At 45.3% G+C, this 22,583-nt stretch overlaps 1 protein-coding gene across 1 annotated transcript in view; it reads left to right on the top strand.

The window, feature by feature from the left end:
- The window catches only part of NHS (NHS actin remodeling regulator), a 260,253-nt gene extending 243,610 nt beyond the window's left edge, over nucleotides 1-16,643 (top strand). Inside the window, exons 4-9 of the mRNA XM_086767625.1 lie at nucleotides 4,464-4,526; nucleotides 6,748-6,940; nucleotides 10,228-10,359; nucleotides 11,632-14,580; nucleotides 15,067-15,193; nucleotides 15,921-16,643. Of these exons, the coding sequence (XP_086623751.1) occupies nucleotides 4,464-4,526; nucleotides 6,748-6,940; nucleotides 10,228-10,359; nucleotides 11,632-14,580; nucleotides 15,067-15,193; nucleotides 15,921-16,545 (4,089 nt within the window). The 3' untranslated portion in view covers nucleotides 16,546-16,643. The remainder of the gene's footprint in view (nucleotides 1-4,463; nucleotides 4,527-6,747; nucleotides 6,941-10,227; nucleotides 10,360-11,631; nucleotides 14,581-15,066; nucleotides 15,194-15,920) is intronic.
- Nucleotides 16,644-22,583: the final 5,940 nt, after the last annotated feature.

Below are 22,583 nucleotides of genomic sequence, written 5' to 3'. Positions count from 1 at the left end.
AGCATCAGTTGACTGCATAAGAAAGCTACCATATAGGTACAAATTTAATTAATTTGTAATTAAGTAGTCAACTGTGCTGTGAAAATGCTGGAAAGTTGCTAGCTTTTTATTAGTATTTCTTCTTTTACCAGACCTTTAATTTTTCCACCATGTAAATCAATACCATTTGATTTAATTCAAGAGAACTCCTGTGAGTTAATGAAGCAGCAGGCTCTCTGTTTTACAGGCAGAGAAACAGGAGACAGGGAGGTTTCACCCAAGGGCACAGGAGTCACTTGTGCTCGAATCACATGAGTGTGGGATTAAACAGTAGCTCACACTTACTCTTCAGGCTGTTCAGCCTGGGGAAGAGGAGGCTCCGGGGAGACCTGATAGCACCCTTTCAGTACCTCAAAGGGGCCTATAAGAAAGATGGGGAGAAACTCTTCAGTAGGGCCTGTTGTGACAGGACTAGGGGTAATGGTTTCAAAATAGAGGGAGGTAGATTTAGATTAGATATTAGGAAAAAAATTTTTACAATGAGGGTGATGGAACACTGGAAGAGATTGCCCAGAGAGGTGGTGGATGCCCCATCCCTGGAAACATTCAAGGCCAGGTTGGACGGGGCTCTGAGCAACCTGGTCTGGTTGGAGATGTCCCTGCTTCTTGCATGGGGGCTGGACTAGATGATGTTTAAAGGTCCCTTCCAACCCAAACCATTCTATGATTCTATGATTCTGCATGTTACCTTTCCAGTATGTGAATGTTTGCTTTCAACACAACGTTAGGATGTACTGTCAATAAGTACATATAATTTCTGTGCTCACATAGGGTGAAAGCATCCTGCGTATGTTCTGTTCACTGTTGGAAATAGACCATATATGAAGCCTGCAGATGCTGAAGCTACATATTAATGCTCTGCTGGGGTGAATATTGCCCACTTTATTCCTAAGATCATCCTGGGAAGGAAATTTCCATCACTCGGTGCCACAGAAGCCTGAAGTCAGAAATAATATTGATCCCTTATGCTTTTTATTAGCTGCAACTTTTAAGCAGTGGGAGTGAAAAATAATCCTCTGAAGAACACCCACTGCTGTGTTGCTAGCTGCCTCCTGCCCTCGCCAAGGCTGTCTTGGCACTGCCAGCACTGCCCCTGTGCTGCTGGGGGTCGTGACCCAGCCATCGAGGTGTCCTGAGAGGTAACACCTTGCCTACATGGTCAAACAGAGCTGAGGGGGAAGGAATCCACTCAGCCATGCCTAAATTTAACAAACATGTTGAGGATAAATGCTCTTGATGAGGCTTTAGCATTCTCAAGACATCTTCAGTTACCTGAAGAAAAATTAGTTCTTTATTCTTGGGTTTATGGTTTTCCCCTCACTGTTGCACTGTGTTCAATTTGTCCTGTGCACTAACTTTGAAATCCCAGTATCTCCTGTAATGCCATCACTACGGGTAAGGCAGGCTAGGTACGTGATATGACGCAAATGATGCTTCTTGCACTAGTCTTCTCTTATATCTTGAAGATCCCGAACAACAGTGGCATCTCAAAGCTCTGGGGGATGGAGAACAGAAGAGGGGCTGAAGTGGCATTTTTGTCCTGTCATTGGCCCATTCATTTCCTCCTCCAGATCCCAACTCTGGAACAATAAGTGGGGCAGACTCATAAATTGCCAGGCTAGCAAGTTTGTTGACTGCTAAATTGCTTCGTTGTCACTGTACTGATAGGGTTTAAGATTTTCATTCCCTAAAATGGTAAATCGTGCTTTCTGACTTGGGTACCTAGTCCCTAAAATCAGTGGGGAGGGTGTTCAGGGGCGCTTCGTCTTGCCCCAAGTTAGGTGCTGAGGGACAGTGAACTGAATTGCTCTGCAGCAGTGCTGCTTACCCTTTCTCTATAGGGGAAGCCTTGTTGACTGGTTCAGACTTAGATATCTGACCTTTTTGTAGTGCACAGAAACCAAGGACTTTCACGTTGAAGAGATGCAGAGCACTAAGAAATCAGATCACGTGCATATGCAACCAGGATTTTTACTGCAAAGCAGTTTTGCAAGCATGATGGCACCTCTGCAAGTGAAGTTGATGGGATAGCTGAGAAAATAAAGACATTCACATTTGTTAGTGACTGCAGAATAAATCCCTATTCAAGCAATTACACACCGGTTTGGTTTCAAAGCAATCTCAGTCCATTAAAGAAAAATGCCTATTTAAAGTATTCTGGCTTTGTATTTAACAGATTGATTATCACCGTTGCTGTTTGCCAAGCACACCCACACAGAAAAAAATCACTTTGAAAACTGCCTAACTGCAGATTTGCCCATCAGACCAGAACAGCCTTGGGTATATAATAATAATTTCTTGCTTAATTACGTGTTTACTCAGGACATTTAGAGATGTTCTGGTCTTCTGAGTGAATGAGAACAGTTGAAGAGCGGCAGCTTGCTCTCTCCTCCAGCATGGAGATGTTGAAATGCTGAGGTTGCTGCTATATCCTAGTGTCCCTCGGCTGTTCGGTGGCGGGACAGGCAGCAGGTGACCTCAGGTCCCTTTGGTGAGGTAGTGGTGGCACTGGCTTTCTCGGGAGCATCACTGTGACAGCAGAAGCTGAAATTCTGCCAGTCACCTCCATTTTTGTCCTGCCTCTTCATGTAGGAACCTACCTAGGAAGTTTGTCCCACTGTGCTTAATCAGAGACCTGAGAGTTCGGCCCAACAACAATGGCTGTGGGTACGCATAACCAGACGGGTGTTTTCTCAGAGGAGTCGGGCAGAGTGGCACACAGGGGAGGTAGGAAAGCCCTCCCAAGACAGATAGATGCATAGCCAGACCTTGCTCGAGGCCAAAGTCAAGGTCCTGCTCTTTCCAGGAGGTTTGGCATGGAGCAGCTTGTACACGTAGCTGTGCTTGGAGCTGGGGGCAGGAGGTCCTCCTGTCCCCTTCTCCTTGTGCAGTGACTAAGACCATCACAGGCCTTGGCAGAACATTGCAAAGAGTTTTGTATTCTGAACTCTTGTCACCTCAGCAGTGTTTGTCTCCCTCTGTCTCACCCCTCCCCAGAGATCCTCCAACACCTGCCACGGGGAAGCTGAATTTCAGCTCAAAGCCTGATCCCATGAACTGCTGTCCCTCTGCTCGGAGCAGGTGACTGGAAACTCAGCCAGAGGACCAAGGGTGAAATCACCCTGAGTATCTGCAGAGTAGACTTAACTGGTTGACGTGTTAGTATCTCCGCACCCTCCATTGCACGAACAAAGGCATTTGTCCTGCGATAAGGACTTTTCCCAGCTTGGGAGAACTGTTTTTTCACTGACCTAGGTAGAAACTAACCTGCTGGAAATGTTAACTGGGAACACTCCCTTTTTGATTTCCCCCTCTCTGCTCTCCTGGCTGATGGGCAGCTCATTTTGAGGATTCCCTTGCTTTTAGTCCTCCACATGGGACCAGGGCAAAGCAGGAGGTGCTGCATGTCTAGGAAAAGAATAGGACGAGACAGAGAATTAGGCCTTTTGAGACTCACCGCAGCTGGTTTTTTTTGAGAGGAAACCATATAATGCAGTCTTTCAAACGGAGGTCTGTGGTTCATCCATCATGGCACTGTTGATAACAATTGGGAGGAAAAATGTTCATGGGATTATTTGGCAGGTCTGCTAACTAATGCAGGCAGAGATAATAACCCCCACCAAGAAATGCTTGCTAAAGCTTCCCACGGTGATCAGCAGACCTGTTTTCTTTATCTCCTTTTTTGTTTTATTTCCCATTTCAAAAGAAGTCATCCTCCGGTCCTTGGTCTTGAAAACAGAACATTGCAACACACAAACCAGCGTTTCCGTCAGAAGAGGATTTCAGAGGTGCAGGGATTCAGCAAGACCTAGCACCTTCTGGGCATCGCTGTTTGTCCTTTCAAGTGTTATAAAAAGTGACAAAAAGCCAATTGGCCGTTGTTGCCCTGACACAATGATTGCAACCTTAGAGATGTAAAGATAACATCAGAAAACCTTAGCAATCGATGTATGTGATAAATCACCCTCAGGACGAGCATTATTTATATCCATTCCTTAAATACCTCCTGCAAAAAAAATTTCCTTATATTATGAAATAGATCACTTGTGATGTAATTGGATAAGTACCTTGTGCTGCTTCAGCTCCAGGCAGTACACAGCTTGAGTTACCAAATCAATACAAGGCATTCTTGGGACAATTTAAGCATGTCTGTACAAGGAGGCTGGACCAATTTCGCTGCAGTTTTGTCTAATCCGGGTAAGCAAAATCAGCACAGACTTCACAGGGGCCCAAACCACTCTGCGGGCACAGTTGCTTGAGCTGCATTTTGTAGAGATGTAGTTTGTTTTGGGAAACAAACCCATCAGTAGTTTATCCATGCTAGTTTATCCAAATGTGTGTGCTTTTACCAGAAACGTTTTGTGTATGTTTTTAATTTTAATTTTTTTTTTTTTTTTTTTTTTTTTTACATTTCACATTTATAGTTTAACAGCACCCGTTCGCCCTCCCCAATTGAGTGTTGCCACATGACCCCCTGGAGTAGAAAGGTACTGGAAAAACAAGCAATCCTCAACTAACAGCCCTGTCTCAACTCTTCTCCCTTCCAGATCCTAACCCCTTCTCTTGCTTGCTTTTCACTTGCTAACTTTACTGTGCTAAAAGAAGCCTTTTCTGTTTTTCTCTTGTTGGTAAGACACAATAATGGCTTTTTTTTTTTTTGGCCCCCTCTTTCATTCTTCACTTTAGATGGGTTTCAGGCGCTCGTGGCGACGAGGCCACCTCCTCCTATCACCTCCTTTAAAAGGCCTGAAGCAGGACAGACTCGATAGGGTTAGCGGTTGCATTTCATTCTCTTGCAATGTTTTTGCCAGACTGCTCCTTTTCTTCTTTTTTTTTTTTCCTAAATGGTAAGAAACTGCTCGGGCAATGCCAGCATGACAGCGGGGATTTATTCTCTGGCCATTTGGTGATGCCACTGTTGGGAGAGGAGGAGCTCTGGCAACCAGGGTCACTTCGCCCGCTTTGTCCAGCGCTTCATTGTCATCCAGGGGAGGAATCGGCAACAAATGCGGCCTCTGTGTGCGTGTGTGTGTGTCCCTGTGTCTGTGCGTGTGCGCGAGAGGTTTGGGGTTTTTTGCATGCATGCATCAAACTTTTGGGGAGGGGGGAGTTACCTAGGAAACAAAGTCTTTTGTGCTGGAAGTTTATATGAGCTATTCACGATCGGCACAAAAGCTGCAGGCAGAAAGAAGGGCTGCGATGTTTGACGGAGATCCTACGTGGGAAAAAGGGGGTTTTCTGCGGGTGGGAGGAGGAGGAAGCGTGCGTTGTCTTGGGCCTGGGGGTGCAGCAGGAGGTGATGCTGGCGAGGTAAGTGCGTGCCCTCCGACAGTTTAAATAGTAGCTGCTGAGTTAAGATCTTAAACCCTTTTTGGGGCCGGGGCATAAATGCTGTTTGGCGAGCTGGAGACGGTTAATTCCCCTGGGATTTGTGAGGAGCCTGGGCGGAGGAGTGGCAGAAGTACAATGGCAACCCGGGCATGATCCTGCGGTGTTCAACACCCACCTGCTCAACGCCCTGCCAAGGAGCCGGAGAGCAATATTTTATCTTCACCATGTTGGCTACCGAAACTACAGCTGGCAAATGAAGTGTAAACAGCAGGCATGAAGGGGAAGGCTGGTAGTTAAGCAGCTGGGAATTCAGGAGTACAGAGAAAGCCGGCCTGAAAGGAATTGAGCTTCATTTTTAAAAACCGAGAGGCAGACGGACATCCTGGCTGGTCGAAGAGTTGTCACAACTTATAGAAGAATGTATTAATGGAAAAAGGGAGGGAGATTAGGCAGAAAAAGGTAAGTGTTTCTCCACTCTGTCCCTTCCAAACAAAACAGAAACTTTTTTTTGGAAACAAAGAGATCCCCCCCCCAAACCAAAGTTGGTAGCCAGCACCACATGAAAACGCGCTTAATTTATTTCTCTTCTACTAGGTGAAATTATAGCAGCTTTGCAAGACAGGGTGTTGTTGGGGGATTTGTTATTTCTTTCAAAATAAAACAAACCATCCCTGTTTCTTTGATGCGGTTTACTGCTCTCTCTCTTTCTTTATCTTCTGTATCTAGCGCTTCTTGTAGCATGCTGTAAAAATATGCATGGTTTCTAAATAACCCTTTGAATTTCTTCTGGTGGTGGTTACTCTTCTTTTTGGCCACTGTCGCCCTCCAGCCTTGGGAACTGTTAACGCCTGCCACTTCCCACCGCATAGCTGCTGGGTGGCTGTAACGTTGCTCTGCTCATGGTCTGGGTCTGTGAAAATGAAATGCAAATGGTTTTCTGAAGAATGGAGGGGTCTTCTGATGCTTATCCTTAAATGAATGGTTATATGGGCCCAGTCCTCGCTAGTTATCAGCAGACCCGGCTGTTCAAAAGGTTGCGGACGCAAATGAGGGCCCACGTGTCTAACACCAGTGCTAATTGAGGGCACACTTGCAACCGCTACCCACAAATGCGGGACGTGCTCCTTCTGATGGAGGAGAGGCCCTGTAAATGTCACTGTAAATACGCTGAGTTCCTTCCAGTATGCTGAGGTATTTTTCTCCTATTAGCAGGATGTTATTTTTCCATCGGAGAATAGCTTGTGTTGTGTGACTTAGCCAGAATGGTTCCTCCTTGCATCCCTGTAATTGATTTCTGATCTGTGTGTCTGCTTTGTTTCCAAACTAGCCTCATGTGCCTGAGTGGGAGACACTGATTTTGAATGTATTCATTTGCAGTCCCATCCACCAGAGGACGAAGATACAGATGTCATGTTAGGGCAGAGGCCGAAAAATCCAATACATAATATCCCTTCTACACTGGATAAACAAACCAATTGGAGTAAAGCACTACCTCTCCCAACTCCAGAGGAGAAAATGAAACAAGATGCCCAAGTGATTTCTTCTTGCATTATCCCCATCAATGTCACTGGTACAAATCTCTTCTATTTCTTTTTGTATTTATTGCATGGTTCAAGGGAGGTCAAGTACTTATTCTGTTTAATTTATCTGAAGTCACGGGATTGTGCAGTCTAGGGGAAAAGACCCTAGCTTGAGGATTTAGTTTCTGGAAGACAGTGGGCTAAATTCATCCCTCATACGTGGCCGCTGGAGTCCCTGAAGCTGCATCTAGGATTAATTTGGCCCATATTTTCAGAGTCATGTTATACAGTGTAAGATAACGCTGCTTCCCTGTATAAACAATGTACTTTTGTTGTGTATATAACCTACAGTCTGTATTTACAAAGACCTCAAGTAACTTTTTTCAATGTAGCTGACTGAAATAATGCAGAAAGCCACCGAAATTAATCATATGATTATCATGTGTAGCAGGAGAAGAGAAACTAGAGAATGTAGGCTACTATTTGCAGTGCTTTAAACATGCGAAGCATGGCTGTGTAGCATGCAAACCATCGCTCTGAGATCTCTTTACATGCAGCTATGCTGAAGGTATAGTAACGGCATTTTCTTTTACTTGGATACCTTTGACTAGATTTATTTGAAAGATTATTTGTTTATAGAAGCAGCAGGTATATTGCTTATTGAATGTGATAGATGGTTTATTTCCAGAATCAAAAATCAGGCTGTTTTCTCTTTCTCTTTTTCTCTCTCTTTCCTTCCAGAGGGCTATGGTAAACATAAAGTTGATCTGAGTTTTCCTCAATAATATTTTGCACCAAGTTTTGATTAATGTAAGAGCGTAAAGTGGGCTGATTTCCACAGTTATAGACTCAATATAAACAATCAGGGAAAAAGCAGGGAGCTTTCAGTTAGCCTTTGTTCCCCAGAAAAAAAAAATATTTGTATTTAATTCTATTTTCCCAGTAACTGGGGGGTTGGAGGGAGGTCACAGCCCTTCACATCCCATTGCTCTTTCCCATGTCTATCAGCAGTGCCCAACCTTCCTGCAAGACAGGCTGTGGGGTTCACCGCGGTGTCAAAGAGGGCTGTGTGCCCACAGGCCAGCTCCAGCCACGGGCATTTGCTGCCCACTTGCCAACCAAGGGGCTCTGGGTTTTTTTGGCTTGCAGCACATCTGTCCTACAGCATCACAGTGACAAGTCCCCTTGTGCTCCACCATCAGCTGCATGAATCTTGCTGGTGACGGCAACGTGGTCCCAGTTCACTCCTGCCCTGACAGCGGAAGTGAAGCCGCTTGGTGCCGCCAGCTCTGCCCATCCAGGAAGGTGGCAGCCAGGAGTGGTGTCCCCACCTCCAGGATGGTGCTTCTGGCCAGCCGGGCCCCCATGGGCGGAAAGCTGGCAGGCTGGCAGAGCTGCCTGCATAGACCCTGCCGGGCCGAAGGTTGGGAGTCCATTGGTCAAGGTCGCAGGTTGGGCACTGCTGATAGAAATCCCTGTGGAAAGTCATAGGTAGCGTGGCACGCTTCCATGAGGTAAAGCTGGTGTTAAAATGATGCTCTTTCTAGATTCAATATAGGACCCTAACCAGTGTAGGCTTTCTAACACAGCTAAAGACACCTAATGCAGTTGAGAGGAGAGTTAAGTCTGGGACCAATGTTAACTTTTCCAGTAATAGCCATTTTTGCCTAGACTCCACCTGCCATACATTGGAACCAAATTTCCACTGATCAGTTTTACAGACCAAGAATGGTATGTAATCTTCTGGATGTTTATGTGTATCATTCTCATTAGCACTAATGGGAATAATTTGTATGCGTCACGGGGAGGACATACCCTCTTCCACTTTCCTCTCGGAGATGACCCCCGTGCATCTGGCACACAGAGCATGTTCAGCTAACTCACAGTTGCTGGAAAACCAGCAATGATGCTGATTGATTTTTCGTTTCAAAGAGTTTGCTTTCAGTTCTCTGTTTTTTGTTTTTTAAGCTTCTCCCAACCCTGAAAAATGTTCACTTTTTTGAAAATGACTGTTGTTGGAGTTTACAGCACTTTCGTTCCATATTAAAGAAAGTTCTTCCTCTGCTTATTCCAGGGGCATTGGTGGTTACAGGACATCTGTCTGAAGCCTCTATTTCACTGTAGTAGATTTCAAGAAGAACTTTTACAAGAAAGTTACTTTTTAATGTTTTACATTGTTATGTAGTGTAATATGTATGTGTATGTCTGTGTATAATTATGTTTTCTATAATTATACGCTATTAAAATAGAGCTTCTTATCAGGATTTTTTTTTTGTTTTCCTTTGGTTTGGTTTAGTTTGTTTGTTTTTCTTAAGATTACAAACCACTGTACCAGCGATCCTAATGTTAGTGTTTTTATGAACCTGGCACATTTTTTTCCGACCTGTCCCTTATCAACTTTAGAGAGCATGCGTGTACAGTTGTGCAAAAAGCCTACGCAGATGGGCACCGGTCTTCTGGTGGGCCTCCTTTTAAATTTATTTTGACAACACAAGGTAAAAACAAAGTGAAAGACACTTCCCTGTGCTAATGCCATGGAAACATAGAGAAAATGAGCAATGCCTGCCTCTTCTGTGTGCCTGTGGTCGTAAATAAGTGTTCCTGTGGACTTGGGCTCCTAAATCCAAACTGAGGATCTTGATTGACTGTGTGACCTGATTCCCAGAGTGGACTCCCATGCATCCCACCGTGTGCTGAGCATTTGGGAAAATCAGGCCACTTACTGATGCACACAAATAAATAGCAGCTGCCTGTTTATGTCAACCTTGGCCACATGTGATCATCACGAAGAATGCTCTCTAAACTTGCATGAGTACTTGGCCCCATTTTAACTGTCTCCTTCCTTTTTGAAATGTTAGCCCCCTTGGCATATTGGTCTCCTAAGAATCACCCAACTACTGCAATATGGCATTATAACCTTAAATTGTTTTCTTACTCTTAGTTGCTTAAAATAAGTCAGGCTATAGCTGAACAGATTACTCTTTGTAGACAAGTTACTGTCATTGTCCCTGTGACAGATTGATAAATAGCTATAAGAAAGATGCACTGTTACCAAGAGCTCTCACCTCTATTTTCTTTCCTGATTTTCTTTTCTTTTCTTTCCTTTTTTTTTTTTTTACTCCTTCTGTTATTTTTGGCAGACCAGGCTGCTGAGGGGGAGCTGGAATTAGATGTAAAACTGTGATATACTGTGATATAATTTACATAAGAGCTACATAAGGGCTCCCTTATGTTTATTCACAGGCTTAATCCAAGCTCACATACCTCCACTGTGTTCCAGCCATGAAAATTTGTTTACTATTTCTAAAGGCTAATGAGACCTATTTATGGGTTGCAGGAGTTGGTTTTGACAGAGAGGCTAGTATACGCTGCTCTCTTGTTCATTCACAATCTGTACTACAGCGGAGACGAAAGTTGAGGAGGAGGAAAACCATCTCTGGCATCCCCAGAAGAGTGCAACAAGAAATAGGTGTAGTATAAATACAAATCTTCTGTAGATAGCTTTCTAACCAACTTAAATTGCAGAGATATGAGCTGGTAGCCAGCCTTCCAAGGAAACGAAACCTAGAAAGTGTAAATGCTTGTGGAGTTTGGGAATGACATGGTTTGGTTTTTTTATTTATGACAGTAAGCAAAGCTATATTACTCCATATGGCCTTGACGGACCGGGGGCCTTACCGAGTAATATAGATGTACGTGTTCAGCTCTTATCGTGTAAATGTTAATCAGTTCTTTTTTTTTTTTTCCATTTTATTTCTGTTATGAACCCATAGTTATGTGCATAAAAAGTAACTAGATTAAGTGAAAGTTTTTTCTTGCGTGAGGGGAGCTTAGGGTAAAGAACTGACAGATGTTGCTCAGCAAAGTGATGATGAGCTGTCGCAGCAGCTGGATAACTCACTCAGATGAGCAGTTGGATATCTGCCTTAGAGACAGCTGCTGGTACCCTATGGGAAGCTTTGCTAAACATTCCTTTTATTTATCACGCTCGTCCTCGATTCCTTCCTGTCATTCTTTATTATCAAGGATATTTGCCCAAAATCGAGTGGCTGACCTCATTTTTTGTCCCAGGTAAATTAGGAGCAACTCTGTTGAGGGCAAACCCAGTGTAAAATTGGTATTAACCCAAAACAAAACTAACAGGATCATTATTTCTTAATGTTCCTCTGCACCTGAAGATGGCTCTGGTATCTCAATCCATTGCTGTGAAACTTGATGGGAAACAGAAGGAATGTGTTTATCATAGGGAATAAGCAACCAGAGAACCTATGAAAGAAAGATCCTGTTGCCTTGCAAATATTCTTGGTAGTAAAGAAGCAGATAATGGATAATTCTGAACAGACAGGTAGTCAAAACAGAATTATTTTAAAAAGCTGACAGAGTGTTTTGTCAAGCAGCCACTCCTGAATACTGCCTTTGATTTGCTGAAATAGAGTGACAAAAACTGAAAACGTAATATTTATCTTAATATTCACCACGGCAAGATCAGCTCTGCGTCAGATCACATTACAGAAATAGGAGAACTGAGATCACATTGCAGGACTAGGAGAATTTCCCCACCTCACCAGGATGAGCTCTGCCTTATATACTCCTTATAGCAAAGTTAAATTTAGACCAATGCTCAGCAAGATTAAAAAAGAAAGAATACGGCAGATAATGCTTCTTGGGTTGCTCTGCGGGTCGGCTCGCGCCAGGAAATGTGGATCTGTCTCCCACTCACCCGGCTTTCCCTGTGTCCTAGATTCAGATGAGTCGCCAGTGGCAAGAGAGCGCAATGTGATTGTGCATGCAAACCCGGACTTCTCCAGCTCCAGCAGCAGGAGGTCGGGGACCAGGGACTCGGAGTGCCAGACGGAAGAAATCCTGATAGCCGCTCCCTCTCGGCGGCGGATCCGTGCCCAGAGGGGGCAGAGCGTCGTTGCCTCCCTCTCCCACTCTGCCGGCAACATCTTGGTGCTGGCAGACAATGGGGATGCTGTCTTCGCTGCTGCAGTCAGCAACCGCATCCGTTCGCGGAGCCTTCCTCGTGAGGGTGCCCGAGCCAGCGAGGGCCATTCGGACGCTGCTACCAAGAATGCAGGGTACGAAGCAGAGCACTTCTTAGCCGGCCAGGAGAGGATCACAAAAAAGGGGAAGGAAGTCTTAGGCAAGCAGGGTTCTCAAGAGCACCAGCCCATCGGTTTAACTTGTCCTCAGCACCTGCACAGCCCAGAACACAGCATTGGCGAGAGGGGGAGGTCACGGCTGTCAAGGATGGCCGATTCGGGCAGCTGTGAGATCTCGTCCAACTCAGACACCTTCGGGAGTCCCATTCACTCTATCTCCACAGCAGGAGTCCTGCTCAGCAGCCACATGGACCAGAAGGATGATCATCAGTCCTCTAGCGGCAACTGGAGCGGGAGCAGCTCCACGTGTCCCTCCCAGACATCCGAAACCATTCCTCCTGCTGCCTCTCCTCCGCTGACAGGCTCTTCGCACTGTGACTCTGAGCTGTCGCTCAACACTGCTCCCAACGCCAACGAGGACTCCAGCACTGAGCAGTTTGGTGACCATGGGGACAAGGTCAGGGGCCACAGGGCAAGTTCCTTTACCTCCACTGTGGCAGATTTACTGGATGACCCCAACAACAGCAACACGAGCGACAGCGAGTGGAACTACCTGCACCATCACCACGACGCCTCCTGTCGCCAAGACTTCAGCCCCGAGCGCCCGAAAGCCGACAGCCTGGGATGCCCCAGCTTCACCAGCATGGCCACCTATGACAGCTTCCTCGAAAAGTCCCCCTCTGACAAGGCAGACACTAGCTCACACTTTTCCGTGGATACCGAAGGATACTATACCTCCATGCACTTTGACTGCGGTCTCAAGGGTAATAAAAGCTATATTTGCAACTATGCAGCTCCGGGCTCCGAGAGCGGCCAGATGGGGAGCATGACCTCCAGCCTGGCTGACTGCGTCTGGCAGGAGTGTGTGAGCCACAGGAGGCAGGGACGGCAGAGTATCTCGCTGAAGAAACCAAAGGCAAAGCCAGCCCCACCAAAACGCAGCTCGTCTTTGAGGAAATCGGAGGGCAGCACCGACCTTCCTGACACGAAAGAACCAAAGATCAGCGGTGGGCAGTATGTCCCTCATACTGCCAGGGAGATGAAGCTGCCCCTTGAGTTTTCAAACACACCTTCCCGAGTGGAAGGACCCAACCTGCCGGCCAAGCAGGAGCTCCCCTGGGTGAACCAGGGCGATGGCGCATTAAAGGACACTCCATTCGACACTGCCGATATCCCCTCCTTTAAAGATGAAGGTGCTGAACAACCTCACTATGCAGACCTCTGGCTTCTTAACGACTTGAAATCCAGTGATCCTTACAGGTCCTTGTCCAATTCGAGCACCGCTACGGGTACTACAGTCATAGAATGCATCAAGTCACCAGAGAGCTCCGAATCCCAGACATCCCAGTCTGGGTCACGAGCCACCACCCCATCGCTCCCTTCGGTCGATAATGAATTTAAGCTGGCCTCCCCTGAGAAGCTGGCAGGGTTAGCCTCGCCCTCCAGCGGGTACTCCAGCCAGTCGGAGACACCCACCTCTTCTTTTCCGACAGCTTTCTTTTCGGGACCCTTGTCTCCAGGGGGGAGCAAGAGGAAGCCAAAAGTACCGGAGAGGAAGTCGTCGCTGCAACAGCCGCTCTCAAAAGACGGCACCGCCTCAGTGAGCAAGGACCTCGAACTTCCGATTATACCTCCTACTCACCTCGACCTAAGTGCTCTTCACAACGTCTTGAGCAAGCCCTTCGCTCACAGGCACCAGCTGCATGCCTTCAGCCACAGCAAGCAGAGCGCGGTCGGGGAAGCCCTGCATCCCAGCCCTCCTTCCGCCCTCGCCATCACGCCCTCCGTTCTCAAGTCTGTCCACCTCCGGGCAGTCAATAAGCCCGAAGGAGGGAAACAGAAAGGCAGCACCCCAGACCTGCTCTGCATACAGGAGACCGCCTTGATGGCAACCGACATTTCTCCAGGCAAAATGAGGCCGCTCTTAGCTAAAAAACCAGTATCACGCCAGTACTCCACAGAGGAGGCCATAGTGTCGTACATCGACACTTCCCCAGCAGAAGCAGGCTCCGGCAAATCGCCTTTAGAGAAAAGCTCCTCTTTCAGCGGGCAGAACAGCTGCGAGCGAGAAGCTGTAACTTCAGCAAGCGTGGATTTGGTTGAAATCAAACCTGGGAAGGACCAAATGCACCCGGCCACTGAGCGCTTGCCAGAAAGCGCTCTGAATCAGACGTGTGCCATCTCCATGGATGGGTTTCAGAAGGGCTCAGCTGTCCTCATAGGTGATGACGAAGCAAAGAATCTCGGCCAGGGAGCAGAGCCAGAGTGTGACCTTCAGCAAATGCAGGCTCAGCAAGAGCTCTCCGGCGGAGGCGAGGGGAGGCTGGAAGCTGGGCCTACAGGCGAAAGCCCAGCTCAGGCTGAGGGAGCAGCCGTCACTGATCAGCTTAAGCACCAACTTGATGTAAGCCACCATGTGCCTGGGAATATCAGCTACGAAGCAGAGACGGCAGCAGTGAATTCATTCAGCGAAGTGAGTTGCAAGCAGGATAATGATATCGCATCAGGTATCCCAACCAAAAGTGCCTCTGATGACAGCAAGGCAGAGGAGACAGCGGGTGGCGTGGATGAGCCTTCGCTGAAAGGTCAGTGGCAAACTCTTTCTGTGTTATACCAAATCATGCAGCTTCAGATGTGACTGGTGGTGGAGTCAAAAAGCAGGCGGGAGGTGCCTATCAGAAAGCTTCTGTAGGTTTAAGTACAGAGCCCCCCAATCTGTTAGCTCGCCAGCCAGCCCAGAGATATTTTACGCTTTTTCAGTGTATTCAGAGTGTATTTCTCTGATATTATTTCGTCCTTTGCGCTGCCTTTCAGCTGAAAAGAGAAAAGGGGGGAGCACTGACCCTTATTATCACAGCTGCACAGTGAACGGGAGATCCCAGTTTCGGTCCCTAGCGATGTCCCCTTAATGGGCTCCAACATGCGATGTACATGATGTTTAGATCAGAGGATAAAGTCTGCATGGCAATATCGGCCGCTCAGTTGTGAACCGAGCTGGTGCCTCGCGTTGGGATGCTGTTGCAGAGCGCGGCGGGGTCTGACTCACAGCGTGGCCTCTTTCCTTCTTTAAGAGTCTTCTCCAAGCGACGAGTCCATCATATCTCCGCTGAGTGAGGAGTTGCAGGCTGATGCTGAGGATGTCTTTGTGTCTCCAAACAAACCCCGCACTACGGAGGATCTGTTTGCAGTCATTCACAGGTGACCTAACCTTTCGGCATCGAGGAATGGTAACATGCAGCCCTGCGCAGTCGCCCGCAAACGACAGCTGCAGGATGGTTATTTGGTGGTTTAAGTCTTGTCCTGAAACTACCTCCTTTAGTTTATTGAGTTTAGTTTTCTAAAAGGCAGCTTTTAAAGATGCTTTATTATGGTCTGAGTATCTTCATGGCACGTGCAGAATGCTTTACAGATAACGACATCAGGCCATTCTTTCTAACAAACATACGTGTCTCCAAAGAAAACTACCTGCAGTCGTTCCTGGCTTCTGCCCACCACCAGCTCTGTTCTGGTGAGCGAGAATGGGGAGAAAGCATCTCTTCAATTTTGTTTTGTATTCAACTGAAATTTGCAATTGCAACTGAAATTACAGATTTCTGATATTGAATAGGTTACACTGAGTACTACTATTACCTAAGACACTGTACACATTGTTGTCTCTATAAAAAAGAGCTGGTTGTGCATACATTGTTTTGGAAGAGCTGAGCGATGGTGAGAGGGACCTTATGGCTCAGTGCCTCATTGATTGCACAGAAGCTGTCACTGTTTAAAGTGCTGTCAGCCACTGCTAGCCTCCGATATTTGACAGAGCGATTACAAGAACTCTAGCTAATATGAAAGCACGGTCAATCTGTGAAACTCCAGACCAGCATTAAGTGTTATTCTACAAAGATAGTGTATGGAAGAGTGTTCCTTTGTGTTTTTACAGATCAAAAAGGAAAGTTCTCGGGAGGAAGGATTCTGGAGACCTTTCAGTAAGAAACAGATTGAGAGCTTCATCTGGAACTAGCAGCCAGCCCCCCACCAGCAGCACACTGCCTGCCAGCAACGTGCCACCAGCCGGCAGCGTGGGCACTCCCATAAGCAGTCAGAGGTCCCCCGGGCTCATATACAGGAATGCCAAAAAGTCCAACACATCCAATGAGGAATTTAAACTACTGCTCCTTAAAAAGGGCAGCCGCTCCGATTCCAGCTACAGGATGTCCGCTACGGAAATTCTGAAAAGTCCTATTTTGCCCAAGTCCCCCGGAGAGCTGATGACAGATGCCCCTCAAAGCCTGGAAGAGTCTCCCCCCGCAGTGAGCCCCGATGCATTGTCCCCGCTCTCCCCCTGCTCCCCTAGGGTCAATGCAGAGGGCTTCTCCTCCAAGAGCTTTCCCATGTCCGCATCTTCGAGAGTGGGCCGCTCCCGGGCGCCCCCGGCAGCCAGCAGCAGCCGGTACAGCGTGCGCTGCAGGCTGTACAACACGCCGATGCAGGCCATCTCCGAAGGAGAGACGGAGAACTCGGACGGCAGCCCCCACGATGATCGGTCTTCTCAGAGCTCAACGTAGGCTGCACGGGTGCCAGGGCCAGGCTGCCAACGCCACTCGGGCTCTGTAAGGAAGTGAATATAAGAGGCCAACGCTGTAGCAGTCAAAAAAAAAAAGAAGAGACAGAAATTGCAGGGCAATATCGATGCTTAAATGTGTTTGTGTTTGTAAGATGCTGGGGAAACAGAGGACTACAGCTGTAACTATTTATTACGTTACATTTTCTAAGAGGAGGAAGATATGCTATGTCTGTTCTGTTTTCTTTTGGCTTCATTTGGTTCATCCCAGTCTGATTTCCATTGTCACTGTAGATTCCAATGCTATACACTTTCCATAGAGTTAAAAGTGACTTTGGGGTTTTTTTTCCAGAAGCTGCCCATCTAGAAACAAATCCCTCACTGTAGTGCTTCCCTAGGGAGAAAAAAAAAAAAAAAGAAAATGCTCCTGAGGATTGGTATTTTTCTACACTAAAATGAGCTGAAACAAAATTTAGAAGAAATTAACAAAACATATGTAAATACCATATTTTTGATAAAAATTTGTAAATAGAATTATCAAAAAAGTGGACGTGGCAAACAATTTACTGCATAACAACTTTGTTTATAGAAGACAAAAGAAGTCAAATGTAATAACTGTATTCTGTGAATACCATTTTCATATCAAACATAAAAAATCCACATGGCCACCGATAACCACTTTCAGTGCGACAGGCCTGAAGGACGACATTGAGCGGTGGAAAGGAGGAATTCCCCGCCTTAGCTAAGGAAACGGAAAGGCTGAATGCGATGGGATTAAAGTAACTGTTTGTCTTTCTGAGACAGCTCCGAAGAAGCTAACCGGAAAGCACAGCTGGGAGGGTTACCGTGAGGATCGGTGGGGAAGGAGAGCGTGCTTCTGACAGAACGGTCTCGTGTCTGATGCAAAGCCCCAATGGGTCCCATCCCACAGCCTCCCCTGGGCCTTTATTCTTGCAGGGATCGCTTAGAGAGGAAAGATGTGAGAAGAAATAGTACTTAACTTTCATATTCCTGTTAGGCTATTGGGATACATAACATGGTCATAACCGGGTAACTATAATCTTTAACACGATTAGTTGCTGGTTCGTAACGGAAACAAATAAATTATAAGCATGCAAGAAGCGCTTTCGATTTATCAGTAAATATCCGCGATGAGTTTTCAGTGAAGCTTTCTCTTTGTGCTGATGAGATTCATGCTACCTTAATATTTCAGAAATGACACTGTGAAAACGTAGCTGGGAATAGGTATGTGTATGCATTATTTATATTCATTGCTGAGCTGGGAAGGGGAAAGCTCTGGTTCATTGTGCCAGCCACGTACAGTTGGGATCTTGTCTGGGTTTACCAGAAATGCGTAACAGGGTGGGGGACTGGGGTGGGGTGGGAAAGGAGACAAATCAAAGCAGCTGCTTTGATACAAATGAAGGCAGGGAAATAAAAGCTGAATTACTTGAAGTTACTTGAATTTTCTCGTCTTAAAACTGCAAGAACGTGTACTTTTAAAAATTAACCCGTGAGTCGCTTTATACTTTTAATTTTTAAACAGAATAAAACCAACGGGCCTGATTCTCCTTTGGGCCACCATGGTTTCCATCGATGTAGCCTCATCCATGCTACTTGGAGAAGGCCCTTTTTTGTCCAGAATTGATGCAGTTGGTGTTGGTTGCCATAGGTTATGGTTTGGAGTAGAGGAAAAGTTAGTGCAGAGAAAATAGCGCGAGGAGGAATGTGGTGTGCAGTAGGACAGGGCGAGTAGGATGGCAGAAGGAGCGTACTTTGGTACTAAAGAAATCAACCAAAAGCTGGCTTTAAGCATAAGTAAAGGATAGGAAAGTGGGATGTGTGAAATGGGTTTTTACTAGTTTTTTTGCTTTTAATCATGTAATGCATAAAGCTGAGAGTTTTGAAAAGCAGGCAGAGCGTGTTTTAAAGAGGAAGGTTCTACCTAAAACTGTTACAATTTTAAAGAGTCTGAGCAAGTCACAATGGTTTAACAAATCCCAAATGTTATTCCCCATAAGGTTCACATCTGATTTTGTCTAGCGCTTACCACAAGAAATAGATCATTCAGGGTGTCCTACCGTCCTCCTGTGTAGTCTGGGTGCGTTCAGTGTGCGAGGTAGAGTTGCTGTGCATGTAGTACGTGTGTTGGGAAGAGGCGTGGTCCATCAGCTGAAGGGCTGCAAATTCGGGAAGTCTAAGTAATCTAAAAGTCTAAAGTAGTTTTTGAAAATGTAATGGGAGCAAGGTTTTGGAAACAAAAGGCTAAGCACATTAGTAGCTTAGTTAAGAAAACAAGTCTGAACACAAGTGAAGTGAATGAATGAGAATGTTTTAAGAGGAAATGTTTAGCATATGACAAACCACTTTCTGGAGAACAAGAGTAAAGGAAGTTTAGCTATTGGGCAGAAAATCCTTAGTTTGTCATCTTCAGTCATTTTCCTTAAAAAAATTACCAGGAGCACTTTTACAACATGTTTAATAGTCCTGAATTAAATAGTTATTCAAAACTGTAAAGAGAATAGAGCTGAATTGACTTTGATGATATCACTTTTTATTACCAGTCAATAATTTAATGGAGACCATAAATAAATATATATACACACTAAAAATATTTTTTTACTGGAATGATGAGGCAATACTTCACATCCAAAACGGCCACAGAACAATCGCATTAATATATAGTCTTACTTCTTTTGCTTGATTTCCTAGTTTCTATTTAGCAGATTCAAGCCCAAATAAAGAGAGATTCGAAATCCACTATGAAGAAAAGAGTTCCTAACAAACGTGGGAGTCAGAGGAAGACGAATGGCGGGGACCCCTGTAGTGGTGCAGGCATGCCATTAAGGCACCAGAGGCCAAGCTGTAGGGTGAAGGGCACATTACTCCCCTTTTGAGACAGGGTACAGTACGTGCACCAGGGAACCGCTGAACCGTCATCTCAACCTGCTGTTCCGTTGTTTGCACTGAGGTTATGGAAATAATTGCTGAAGTTATACAGCTCTGTGTTCTGAAAAATAACATTTTCCCCCTTTTTTCTTTCTTTTTTTTTTTTTTTGTCGTGGCAGCATAGAGGACTTGGAATAGTTGTAGCAAATAAAGCATATGTTTGCTTTTGCCAAAGGTCAGTGATTGAGTGCATTTGCTGCAATGGTGGCAGATAGAGAAATACTGTAGGTTATGACTTAAAGAATTAAAAAAAAAAATTAAGAAGGTTACAGTGTAACTATTTTGGTACTAGCACCAGTTCATGCTGGCAGAAAAGACAATGGTTTATGGACTTGCATCCATTTTGTATTTTTGTAATATTTGTAAATATGAACTTTTTAAATCGTTGCAAAGATGGTTTCTTTTGTAAAATGTTTTCAAAGTTTACATTAAATCCAAGCCTTTGTATATTTTAGAGCTGTGCAACACTTTAAGTCTTGTATTTATTTTTAGTAAAAACGGTGACAGTTTCATTGTGAACCCCTCTCAAAAAATGTGTCGGAAAAGTTTGATTACCTAGAAAGTGTGTATAGAAACTGCAAATAAACGTGACTGCAATTAAATCACACCTTCTCTTCATTTTCTTGTAACGGGATGTGAAGTCTAATCTACAGTCTACAAATATGCTATTTCCAAAGGTAAGTCTCAGCACATTACATATTTCAAACCATTTAATCATGTTTTCTCTTCAAATTAATTTTTTTAATAAACTGCATGAGGGGAAATCTGTATCCAGACTGTTACTGATTTTAAGTGGAATTTTGCCCACAAGTACAATTTTGCCCTGTGTCTTTTACAGGTAATAAAAAAGTAAGAGAAAGGAAGCTGGGATGAAAAATAGTGGAAAGACCACTACTTTATCTTCAGCTGGAAAACAAAACAAATTGCAACACTTCAGACCCAAGGCATAGAGAACCCAGTGTCTGAACCTTATCAGACAAAGCAAGCCGTGGGCAAAAGGCTGGCCATAAATTACGAACACAAACGTAGAAGTGCAAACACTACTTTATTTTTAAATTATTGTTTATTTTAAAATTTGGTTATCAGGAATTTGAGAAGTTAGGACATGGAAGCTAAGTGATTAAATGACAGCCCCTGCATGTCTTTTTGAAAATTGCATACCTGCAAGAAAAGGGGAGGGGAAGATGCACATCATGAAACTTAGATTTCAGCTGTCACTTTATCAGTAGCTTTGCAGCATTGTATGTGGTATTTAAAAAAAATGCATCTGGAAAAAAAACCACACCTGAAAATGTGCAGGTCTGGTGCCTTAGACCATGTGGAAAAAATCAGCTCTGGGGTGTGATGCTGGGCTGTCTGCAGTCATGCTTCGCAAGGACCTGCGGATTGCCCCCGATGGGAGTGGTCTCAGAGTAGTCTCCAAATGGGAATCAGTTTGCATAACATTTGTTTTAACCAGATGGTCAGGCAGTTAATGATTATGTAGATCATTTCCTGTTGGCTTGTGTGCCTTTCCCAATCCAGAAATACAGATAAGCAAGATCTGTAGGAAGAGCTTAGCCCCTGAAGGCAGGCACAAGCTTGTTAACATCTGCCCACTGTTCGCCTCTGTATTTTGTTCATGCTCAGTGGAAAAGATTAAACATTAGACTACATAAAATATACCTAGTGCTTTTTTATATATACAAGGTGAAATCATTGTAACTATTTACAACATATGTGAAGTCAATCTTTGTAAGTCTTTGTAAAAGCCAGGCTTCAGTGTGTACCTTTGGGTATATGTACATGGCATACAACTCAGACCCATCCAGTGATAATATAGACTCGATACTGTAAGTAGTATCACTGCGTATACAAGCTTTTCTTAGGTTGTACTACCCTGCTTCTCAGCAAAGCATTCAACCATGCTGTGTAGATACATGTAAGGAATGTATATAACCATGCATGGGAAGAGTTACAGGTTTTGGTTTGGGTTGGGTTTTTTTTGAGGATTATAAAGGATAATAAAATGTTAAAACTTGGATGCCACACTGAAAATGTTGGCACCTTCTTCCCAGAGTGGAATTCAACCCCCACCCAACAGATCTTCCTATACGCTCTTCCTATAGTGTTCGCAGAGACTTAGTAACTCAGGCCACACATGCAGCTCAGTGGGATCCTCCTTGAGCCAGCAAGCGTGAGGCATGTCTTAATTTCCATCTCTTGCTTGAGCTTTTATTGGACTTAAAAGAGAGGCATTGATCCACAACAGAAATCCTGTTTCAGAGAGGGGACTAGCGTAGGAAGTCATTGCAAATACTGTTAGTGCCTGGTCCAGAAGCACTGCTGGTCACTTCTGTCTGCTGCTCTGCGTAACATGGATATGGCCTGGGAAGCAAGGCATCCTCCCCAGATACGAGTCTGCTCACTGGATGGGGCAGCCACTCACCATATCCTGGCACCTGGCCCTTCACCCTACCTGGCACAGCACTGCAGAGTGGGCAGCAGGACAGAAGGCACCATCAGCAAACAGCTTCCCTCCGGGGAGGGCAGCATCCGGGGCTGAGCCCCTGCTCTCCCAAAAGGCTGCCTGCCATGGGGCTGAGCCCCCACTATCCTCACAGGTTGCCAGTCACGGGGCTGTCCCAGGCAACGGCAGGAACAGGCAAGACTGACGCTGTAACATTGCAGTTTTCAACTCAGGCTGTGAGAGGGCCAGCCTGCACAGGGACGGATGCTCCTGTTACCGCACCAGTAAGACGAGGCATTTGGGAGAGGCCCTTGTACAAACGCAGGCTGACAGCCTCCGTCCTTCCTAGGAAGAGGGCAGCTGAGTTCTGGCTGCAATCCTAGTATTGATTTCTACACGCATTTCTATGAGCGCTTACTTAACAGACTTTGTTTTCCATAAACCTGGTTTTGGTTGCATTAATTATATTTCCCTCCTTTCATTCTCTATGTGGTGACAAAAGTGTGTCTTAACTGTTCCAATAGTTTCCTGGGATTAAAGTCAGGCTGACAGGTTTTTAATTACCCAGCTTGTCCCATTTGTACTTTTAACTACTGGCACGTTAGCATTCTCCTGAAATTTTTCTAGTGCCCAACATTATTGAT

This window comes from Chlamydotis macqueenii, chromosome 1 (genome assembly GCF_036417535.1).
Source record: "Chlamydotis macqueenii isolate bChlMac1 chromosome 1, bChlMac1.mat, whole genome shotgun sequence".
NCBI classification, from domain to species: domain Eukaryota; kingdom Metazoa; phylum Chordata; class Aves; order Otidiformes; family Otididae; genus Chlamydotis; species Chlamydotis macqueenii.
The sequence above is the reverse complement of the archived record's forward strand: the minus strand, read 5'-3'. Positions and strand labels throughout refer to the sequence as shown.